The 11,237-nt window shown below is 42.9% G+C and overlaps 1 protein-coding gene across 5 annotated transcripts in view; it reads right to left on the reverse strand.

The window, feature by feature from the left end:
* The window catches only part of EPB41L4B (erythrocyte membrane protein band 4.1 like 4B), a 142,278-nt gene that overhangs the window by 100,034 nt on the left and 31,007 nt on the right, over window positions 1-11,237 (reverse strand). For all 5 annotated transcript variants that reach the window (XM_084992163.1, XM_021067313.2, XM_084992162.1 and 2 more), the window contains exon 2: window positions 4,877-4,981. In XM_084992163.1, coding sequence (XP_084848289.1) covers window positions 4,877-4,981 — 105 coding nt within the window. The remainder of the gene's footprint in view (window positions 1-4,876; window positions 4,982-11,237) is intronic.

Below are 11,237 nucleotides of genomic sequence, written 5' to 3' on the forward strand. Positions count from 1 at the left end.
CCGCAGAGTCCACTGGGGGTTAATGAGGATCCAGGACTTTGCTGAACCTGTGATCTGTGCTGCTGCCAAAAGGCACAGCCTGTGGCTCTCCAGCAACTCCTGGCAGGCTGGGAGAAGGAGCAGAGGGAACAGATGGGCCTGCGTGTGTGTCCAAGGGAAGCCAGGGGACAGTCACGGGGGCAGGAGAATCAAAGGGCAAGTGGGGACACGGGTGAAATGGCTGAGGCTTTGCCAAGCCAGGAGGAGGGCCAGGGCAGGAAGGGGTCACTAAGAGTCAAGGCCAGCTACATGCAGAGGAACTGGGAGGATGGGATCAAGGGACGTTATCACAGGATGAGCACGGACAGAACTCTGGATCTTGGAGTGACTGCGCGGTGACAGGACCCAAAGAGCATCTGTGTGAGGTTTGCTCATGCAGCTTCAGTGAGAGGAAACCGCGTCTGGGATATTCAGAGGGATCAGCAACTTGAGTTCTGAGGTTGCCTGGGGAAGAGAAAGCCTGCGACACCAGAGGGCTTCAGGGTTGGGAAGGAGGGCACTGAGGTCAGAGGGTACGATGCCAGGTGATTCAACCTCAAAGGAAGCAGAACTGCAAGGGGGGAGCAGCCTGGGAAAAGCTGGTCTGCCCTCCCAGGGCAGCGGTGGCCAGAGTGAGGGTCTCCAGCTCTCGGGAAGGAATCAGGACCAGGAACTCAAAGAGGCAGCTGGGGAATTCATGGCAACAGTATTAGCAGAAGGAGGTCTTGAAGGTGGGGGAGCCGGTGGTGCTGGGGGCGTCAGTGGGAGCAGAGGGGAGCGTCTGGGTGCATCTGAGTCCTGCTCTGCTGTACCACCTCAGACTGAGCACCGCACGGATACTCTTAGGCAGACCCAATTTTCAGACATCGATGTTGAGCATCCCCTGGCCATATATTCATCATGGATAGCCCCCAGGAAGTATCTAAAATGTGTCTTTCAGGCAGAAGGGCTCAGCCACAGATGAGGAGCTCCAGGTCTTGGCTCAAATATCTCCCACCAGGAAATTCACTTTTCATGCCCTGTCTAAAACAGCCCTGCCCCTTACTCTGTTTCCTCATCCTCCCCTTCCTCTATCTTCTCACTCTGCTTTACACTTCTTAGCACTTATTACCACCTGTCATATTACACAGGCATTCACTGCATTATCCATAGTGCTTAGAATATGGCCCAGTACATGATAGGCACCCAATAAATATTTTTACATTGTTGAATACATTCTCTTTGAACCTAAAGCTAGATTTTGTTGGGAAGAGAGAGACCCGGAAGTCTTTTCTGCTTTTTAAAAGAACAAAGCTTAATCACATTCCCTGATTTCAAACTATGCTACAAAGCTACCATAATCCAAACAGCATGGTACTGACACAAAAACAGACGTGTAGATCAATGGAACAAAATAGAGAGTCCATAAATGAACCCACATTTACATGATCAATTAATCAACAACAAAGGAGGCAAGGATATAAAATGGGAAAAAGACAGTTTCTTCAGCAAGCAGAGCTGGGAAAACTGGACAGCCACATGTATATCAATGAAATTAGAACACACCTTCACACCATGCACAAAAATAAACTCAAAATGGCTTAAAGACTTAAACATAAGGCAAGAGACCATAAAACTCCTAGAAGAGAACAAAGGCAAAACATTCTCTGACATCGACGATGCAATTGTTTACTTAGGTCAGTCTCCCAAGGCAATGGAAATAAAAACAAAAATAAACCAATGTGACCTAATCAAACTGACAAGCTTTTGCACAGCAAAGGAAACCATTAAAAAAAACCCAAAAGGACAACCTATGGAATGGGAAAAAATAGTTTCAAATGATGCGGCTGACAAGGGCTTAATCTTTAAAATATACAAACAACTTATACAACTCAACAGCAAAAAAGCCAACAAACAATCCAATTGAAAAATCGGCAGAAGACCTAAACAGTCATTTCTCCAAAGAAGATAAACAGATGGCCAATAGGCACATGAAAAAATGCTCAACATCACTAATTATTAGACAAATGCAAATCAAAACTACAATGAGGTACCACCTCACACTGGTCAGAATGGCCATCATTAATGAGTCAACAAATACTGGAGAAGGTGTGGAGAAAAGGGTACCCTCCTTCTCTGTTGGTAGGAATGTAAATTGGTACAATTACTATGGAAAACAGTATAGAGGTACCTCAGAAAACTAAATATAGAACTATCATATGACCCAGCAATCCCACTCCTGAGCATATATCTGGACAAAACTTTCACTGAAAAAGACACATGCACCCCTATATTCATAGAAACACTACTCACAATAGCCAAGACATGGAATCAACCTAAATGTCCACTGACAGATGAATGGATTAAGAAGATGTGGTATATACACAATGGAATACTACTCAGCCATAAAAAGAATGAAATAATGCCATTTGCAGCAATATGGGTGGAACTAGAGACTCTCATACTGAGTGAAGTAAGTAAGAAAGACAAAGACAAATACCATATGATATCACTTATATCTGGAATCTAATATATGGCACAAATGAACCTTTCTACAGAAAAGAAACAAACTCACAGACTTGGAGAACAGAATAATGGTTGCCAAGGGGAGGGGAAGGGAGGAGGATGTTTGGGGTTAACAGAGGCAAACTATTGCATTTGGAATGGATGAGCAATGAGATCCTGCTGTATAGCACAGGGAACTATATCTAGGCATTTCTGATGGGCCATGGTGGAAGATAATGTGAGAAAAAGATAATGTGAGAAAAAAATATATATATATGACTGGGTCACTTTGCTGTACAGCAGAAATTGACAGAACATTGTAAATCAACTATAATAAAAATATTTTAAAAAAGAGAAAAGGTAGCCTCTTCAATAAATATTGTTGGGAGAACTGGACAGCTCTGTGCAAGTGAATCAAACTGGACTGCTCTCTCACACCATGTACAAAATAAATTGAATATGAGTTAAAAACTTAAATATAAGGCCTGAAACCATAACATTTCTAGAAAAAAACATAGGCAGTATGCTCTTTGACATCAGTCTCAGTAATTTTTTTTTTATGTATCTTCTCGGGTAAGGGAAACAAAAGCAAAACTAAACAAATGGGACTGTATCGAACTAAAAAGTTTTAGCATGATGAAGGAAATTACCAACACAATGAAAAGTCTGTCCACTGAATGGGAAAAGAACTCTACCAGTGATATATACGATAAGGGGTTAATATCCAAAATACATAAAGAATTTATACAATGCACCATCAGAAAAAATCAAACAACTTGACTAAAAAACAGGTATCTGAATAGACATTTTTTTTCAAAGAAGACAAGCAGATGGACAACAGACATGTGAAAAGATGCTCAACATCACTAATCATTGGGAAAATGAGTATCTAAACCATAACGAGGTAACACCTCACAGCTGTCAGAATGTCTATTATCAAAAACACAACAAATAACAAGTGTTGGCAAGGATGTGGAGAAAACAGACCACTTGTGTGCTGTTGCTGGGAATGTAAATTGGTGCAGCCACTATGGAAAGTATTAAGGTTCCTCAAAAATTTTAAAATACAACTACTGTGAGATCTAGCACTTCCACTCCTGGATATTTATCCAAAGGAAAGAAAAACACTAATTAGAAAAAAATACATGCACCTCTATGTTCATTCACCATTATTTATAATAGCCAAAACATGGAAGCAATCTAAGTGCCCATCAATAGATGAATGGATAAAGATGTGGCATATATACATGTATACATACACAATGGAATATTACTCAGCCATGAAGAAGAATGAAATCTTGCCATGTTCAACAGCATGGATGGATCTACTCAGTACTGTGCTAAGTGGAATAAGTCAGATAGTGAAAGATGAATATGGTATAATACCACTTATATGTGGAACCTAAAAAACAAAACAAATGAACAAAACCTTACAAAGCAAAGACAAAGTTATAGATATAGAGAAGGAACAGGTGGTTGCCGGGGGGAAGGCAGGAGAAAGAAATAGGTGAGGGAGATTAAGATGTACAAACATTCAGCATTGTGAAATAAATGAGTCATGGGTATGAGATGTACGATATGGAGAATACAGTCAATAACTATGTAACATCTTTTGTGGGGTGATGGATCATAAATGGGCTCATTACGGTGATCATTTAGAAATGGAGAGAAATACTGAATTACTATGTCATGTTACAGGAACTAACATTGTATTATAGGTCAATTATAAAATAAGTAAATAAAGAATAATCAATAAAAGAGTGGTTCTGAGCTGTGTGCAGTTCACGGACTGAAGCACCTCCACTGTGACCAGTTGTGTTGTGTCTAAGGCCAAGGGAAGGAAGTTTTTGCTGAATTAACACAACCTCCTGGAGCCTGCAAGATGGTTCTTGAGCAATGCCAAGACCTGCTTTGACCACCTAGCCCCCGAACCCACTAAGCCTGGCTGGGATCCAGCTGTGTTCACAGCACCTGCTCTCTACACCCAGCAGGAATCCATGAGAAGGTGGTGGCACAGCCTCTTCTGCTGGTTAAAAACGAAAGCAGCATCCTTAAAAGAAATTTCTTTAACAATAATTCTTCTATCTCCCCTAGGGATGTGTCTATACTGCATCCCTATGCTTGGAGACGTTCCCCTAATGCCTCCCCATGTGTGATAGGAATTCATCTTCCTCTCCTGGGTACTGGCCACCCCCAGGATCAGCATCATGGATGCATCATTTCGCCCAGGCACCAGCACCACCATCCCAGTGCTCCTTCCTGCAACAATATCACCGCTGCACTTCTGTATTTCTCTACCAATTTCCAGCAACAGTGGATCTATGAGTAGCATGAAAAGCCAATTCATTCTGTAAGGAACCAAAGGAATACATACCGCGACCTGGGCAGAGTCGAGGAACTGGAGGCCAAAGTAATCTGTTTCCACTAGGTCCAAGTGGTACACAATCTGATCAAACAAATCCTGGCCTTTGGCATGTTTCTGCAAGGTAAGTGGGTAGAGGAGAATTTAGGATGTGACAGCTGGATAAGAAATAAGCCTTTAAAAAGCAAAACAAAACAACATAATCACTTTTCTCTACTGTATACACATATGTGTTAGAGTACATCCATCTTTTTAAATGTAATTATTTTTATTATAATACACACTCATGGTTAAATCTACTCACTATAACAAAAAATAAGGAACTACTTCATAGGATGATTAGGGGACAAGTGCCTTATTATGACAAATGGTAAATAAAGGGGGGGAAAAAAACCAACATTGATCCTGCCTTTAGTTGCAGCACTGGGTAACCAAAGAGTAGATGACAGCATGAACAAAAATTAACTCAAAATGGATCAAAGACCCAAACGTAAGAGCTAAAACCATAAAACTCAGAATAAAACATGCGCATAAATCTTCATGACCTTCAATTAGGTAATAGTTGCTTAGGGGAAAAAAAACACCAAAAGCACACGCAATGAAAGAAAAAAGCAAACTGGACATCATCAAAATGCAAAACTTTTATGTTTCAAAGAATACCAAAATAGCAAGAAAGGACAAAGACAATCCACAGTAGGAGAAAATTTTATAAATCATACATCTGATAAGGGACTTCTATCTATAATACGTAAAGAATTAATACAACTCAATAATAAAAAGGCAAAAATTCAATTAAAAAAATCCGCAAGGGGATAGCTAGGTAGCTAGATCTCCAAAGACAGACAAATGCCCGATAAGCATATGAAAAGATGCTCAACATCATTAGTCATCAGACAAATGCAAATCAAAACCACAATCAGACACTTTACACCCACTAAGACGGCTATAATTAAAAAGACAGATCACCAATGTTGGAGAAATCGGAATCCTCTTATATACTGCTAATGGGAATGTCAAATTGCGTAGCTAATTTAGGAAATAGGCTGGTAATTTCTTAAACAGTTAAACACAGAGTTACCATTTGGCCCAGCAATTCCACTTCTAGGTATACACACAAGAAAAATGAAAACATTATGTTCACGTAGAAACCGGTACAAAAACGTTCCCAGCAGCATTATTCCCAATAGCCAAAAAGTGGAAGCCACACAAAGGTCTATCGACTGATGAAGAGATAAACAAGATGTAGTATACAATGGAATATTATTTAGCCATAAAAAGGAATAAAGGTCTGATACATGCTACCACACTGATGGACCTTAAAAACATTATACTAAGTGAAAGAAGCTAATTACAAAGGGCCACATACCACATGAAATGTCCAGAACAGTACATCTAGAGACATAAATTAGATTAGTAATTGCTTAGGGCTGCAAAGTTTGTGGGGGTGACAGCTGGGTAGCGTCTGGGGGGTGTTAATGACATATTCTAAAATTGGTCATGACAATAGATGCACAACTCTGAGAATGTACTAAAACCCACTAAACTGTATGCTTCAGATAGGGGAATGGTATGGTAATCTCTATAAATAAATTATTAAAAATAGCGGATCAACAGAGTTTTTCTTTAAAGTAGTATTTCAGCAAATAAATGAAGGAATAGCAGTACTGCAACATTACAATTTTGCAACTTCTAATGAATGGCAGGCTCTAAGCAATGGACGCCACAAGCTACTAACATCGCAGTAGAAGAGAGACAGCCATTATGCATCTCCTGATAAGGAACATCCCACCACCAAAGATGTAAGGACTGATTCAACCATTAGCTCCAAGTGACAACTGCAGGAAACACAGAAGAATGATCTCTCTCTTTTTTTTTTTTTTTTTTTTTTTTTTGGTGTTTTTGCTTTTTCTAGGGCCACTCCCGCAGCGTATGGAGGTTCCCAGGCTACGGGTCTAATCGGAGCTATAGCTGCTGGCCTATACCACAGCCACAGCAGCACCAGATCCAAGCTGCATCTGTGACCCACACCACAGCTCACGGCAATGCCGGATCCTTAACCTGCTGATCGAGGCCAGGGATCGAACCTGCAACCTCATGGTTCCTAGTTGGATTCATTAACCACTGAGCCACAACAGGAACTCTGAAATGTTCTAAACTACATTGGAGCTGCAACTGGCAAGATCCAGCCTGTGGGAAATTCTAGAAACTGCTCAGGACAAATGACCTAGTTTCTTCAACAAACAGAATACAGGGAAGAGAAGAGATGGAGGGGACACCTACAGGTTAAAAGAGATTTAAAAGACTTTTTTTTTTTCCCACATGCCTGTGGCATGTGGAAGTTCCTGGGCCACAGACTGAACTTGGGCCAAGGCAACGACTCAGGCTGCTGCAGTGACAACACTGGATCTTTAAACCCCTGCGCCACAAGGGAACTCCCTAAAAGACATTTTTTTAAAAAAACGCAAAACTAAACTGCAACATCTAGGGTTGCACACTTGAGTAAACAAACTTGGAGAGAAAAGAAGTGACTGCAAAAAGGATAGTTGCTGCTCGTAGGGCTGAGGGCGGGGATGTGTCTGGGAGGGGCTATGGTGGCCTTTGGGCTGGCTGGCAGGATCCCAGCTCTTGATGTGGGTTGTGGTACAAAGACGTCTGTCTAGCTTATAGTAGTTCATTAAACAGTACCGTTGTTTTATTTCTACGTCCATAGTTGTGTTCGGCAAAACAACAATAATAAAAAGTAAAAAGAAAAAAAAAGTCAAAACTACATCAATGAATTACAGCCTCTTTCCTTCCTGGAAATACTCCTCCAAAGGCATCCATTCAACAGAAGCAGAAGGCTCAATGCGCAATAGGGGTCACTATAACATTATCCCCTGGGGAAATAAGGCGGGGGGGGGGGGCGCAAAAAGAAGAAACAACCCAAACTCCAGTCACACAACACAGCACTGCGGCCCACCAACACTCCAGGATATTACTCTGCTGTTACAAAAGAGAATTATGCTGAGACAGAAATATGAAAAATTCTTATGACAAACGTTAAGTAAACAGAATACAAAGGAACAGAAAGCTGTGGGAGTTCCCGTCGTGGCTCAGTGGTAACCAACCTGACTAGGATCCATGAGGATGCAGGTTTGATCCCTGGCCTCCTTCAGTGGGTTAAGGATCCGGCATTGCCATGAGCTGTGGTGTAGGCTGCAGATGCAGCTCGGATCTGGCATGGCTGTGGCTGTGGAGTAGGCCAGCAGCTGCAGCTCCAATTCAACCCCGAGCCTGGGGACTTTCATACACCGCATATGCAGTCCTAAAAAAAAAAAAAAAGAAAAGAAAAGAAAAAAGAAAGGAATAGAAAGCTGTGATTCCAACTACATGAAAACATATAAGCACTGCATGAGGACTACTTGATAAAAATAGTAAATTGGCAAAAGCAGCTAAAAACCTAAAACAGCTGTGGTAGGACAGAGACACTATGGTTTTCTTCCCATTTTCTTTAACACCGGTCTTTGGCAATGGTAAGGCAGCACATACAATTTCCCGAAAAAAATCACAATTCTGGCACTCTTCCCCCTTGTCCGTAACATCCTCTGGTGTATTTTTTCCAATTACTATCCAGTGCTACTGGCCCTATTGCAACACCTATTATCACGGCGCCAATGCTTCATTAGCGGGTTTCCTAGGGGGAAGGAACTAGTTAGAGTAAAGCTTTAGCAGCAGGACATGGCAGAAAGAACTGGGCTGAGAGAATGCAAGAGACCTGTGCTCTAGTCCCAGAGGCACCACTAACTGCAACCTTAAGCAAGTCATTTCCCCAAAGCTCCGTGGCCATCCCGGACTTCTCGCACAGCTGCAAATCAGACATGGCCCTGACGCCCTGAATATACAGGGTCCCCACCACTCACCTAACCCCGAATCCAACCTGTGCCCTGCCTGGATCTACTGTGGTTCTGGACGTAGCATCCTGGTATGTAATTTTAACACTCCCAGAGTATGAACTGAAACGGTCCAGTTCCACACATGTAACATGAGGGAGGTTATTAGCCACAGTTTCTGTCTAGGTCATTTCAAATTTTCCTTTTCTGATGTCTTTCCAAAACAGCTCTTAATTTAGAAGGAGCTCAAGGTGGAGGCTGGAACAAGAACCTTTCTATGAGCAGCAGGTGCCTTCGGCCAATGCCCAGCCTGACTCCTTTATCACCAGACCCTGGCTCAGCTGGACTAGGAGGTGGCAGACAGCAGGGTCTGGTGGATCGGAAATACCATTTTTATCTACCCAGCAACACTTCCCCCACTCACCTCCCCATCAAGTACACTCATTGGTCTCTTCCACTGCAAGAGAGAATTCCCAAAAGCCCTTTCCAGCTCTAAAAAGCATCTGGTGAAATGACTAGAATGAACAGAAGGTTCCTTAAAGCAGAGGTTCCCTGGGCGGGGGACACGGCAGGTTGAAGACATGAGGTTCAAGACCACAGCACTTGAATTAACCATCTCTCACTCCTCTCGGCCTGCAGAGTATCCGCCCTCAAAACTGAGAAGGGAACATATGTATATATGTAGGGGTGGGTCACTGTGCTGTACAGTAGAAATTGACAGAACACTGTAAAGCAATTATAATGCCAAAAACAAAAAATGTACGAAAAAAAAAAAAAGACTGAGAAGGTTCCAGATAATGCACACACACTGCCAGCCAAGACATCTTGCCCAGGGCACCCCCTAGAAGCCCACAAGCTGTCATCTCAGGCTTCCCGGCCAAGACAGTTCCTCCTTTGGAAGTCTCCCCAACTCTACTCCCCCACCCGCCTCAGGGCATTAAGTGCCCCCTTCTCTGTGTTCCCACGAGCAACGGGCCCATGCTTTTATCACACACACTTGGCACAGTCTGTCTTCTACTTCAGACTGAGCCTCCCCAAGGGCAGAGACTAGCTGTGTCCACCTGGGTAGCACCTTCCCTCTTCTCCATCCCCAAAGCACTCAGCTGGCTGGCCACAAATGTCTGCTTAATGCAGGGAAGGATGGATGGATGGATGAATGGGGGATGGATGGATGGATGGAAGGACGGGGGATATGTACAGTCTGGGACCACAAAACAGATCTTCTGGATGGGCCATGCTAAAGCATGAACAACAGACTGATATTTCACAAGCAGCAGGCCTAAAAATGAGAACACACTCATTAAAATCTTTCCAAATTAAGTTTTCCAGGAACAAGCATCTAGGGAACTGTGCTGTACTTCCAAGGCCATTTACCTAAACACGATTTTGTGGCTATTATGTGAAGTGCTGTCTAGTGATTACAACAGGAGGTCCGTTAATATGATAAGACTGGAAGCTGCTGCTTGTTGCCTCATTGCTAACTGGGCCTCCTCCTCTGTGATGAAGCCATTCATTCATTCATTCAACAAATATTTACCAACTGCTCATCAAATGCCAGCCACTTTTCTAGGTGGTGGGATACACTGGGGGTCACAAAGTCTGGAAAGGAGCAACTATAAGAAGCCCTCACTGAACAATTCCTTCTTGAGGAGCAAAGTCATCCTAAACAGCTTAAAACCCCAACTCATAGGTAACAATACCACTTATCTCCCTGCCTTCTTCTTTTTTTTTTTCCGGTCTTTATTTTTTTGGGGGGCCACACGTGGGGCATGTGGAAGTTCCCAGGCTAGGGGTCAGATCAAAGCTGTAGCTGCCGGCCTATACCACAGTCACAGCAACACCAGATCTGAGCCAGGTCTGTGACTTAACACCACAGCTCACACTAATGCCGGATCCTTAACCCACTGAACGAGGCCAGGGATCGAACTTGTGTCCTCAGGGATAATAGTCAGATTCGTTTCTGCTGAGCCATAGTGGGAACTCCCCTTCTCTGCCTTCTTAAGCAGAACGTACTCTTTGTGATGGAAAACCTTACAAAGGTTTAAAAATCCACCAACTTCAAGACAGATATGGAGAAGAGTCTCTAAACACAGCAGGACCTAGGGAAGTTCTACCCTTGAGTTCCCACATCCACGTTGCCTAGTTTTTCCTCCTCCCATCTCAACACGTCACTTTTTACAGGTACCAGGACCATTGGTTTTGAGTCAGTATGTCTCTCCATATAGCAGCTTCTTCTGATCTGATGGGAGCTAAAAATAACCACGTTCATTAAAATCATGTGTAAAATAAGAGTACAGAGGTGCCAGCTGAAGACTGGGTCTGGCAGCAGGGAAAGGTATGGACATCCTGATACCTTTGCTGGCCGGCCAGAGGTTCTGATTTTATCTATTTACTGCTTCCCAGCCACAGTCCCGATAAGGAAAACAGCTGGACAGCTGATGTCCTAATTGTCCCCCAAATAAATGAACCAGCCTGACGCTCTTAGATAAGATGCAACTGGCAAT

The sequence above is a fragment of the Sus scrofa genome, chromosome 1, assembly GCF_054392235.1.
Source record: "Sus scrofa isolate SSC_HxYL_T2T_F1_AM1 chromosome 1, Sscrofa_HxYL_maternal_Yorkshire_Landrace_v2.0, whole genome shotgun sequence".
NCBI classification, from domain to species: domain Eukaryota; kingdom Metazoa; phylum Chordata; class Mammalia; order Artiodactyla; family Suidae; genus Sus; species Sus scrofa.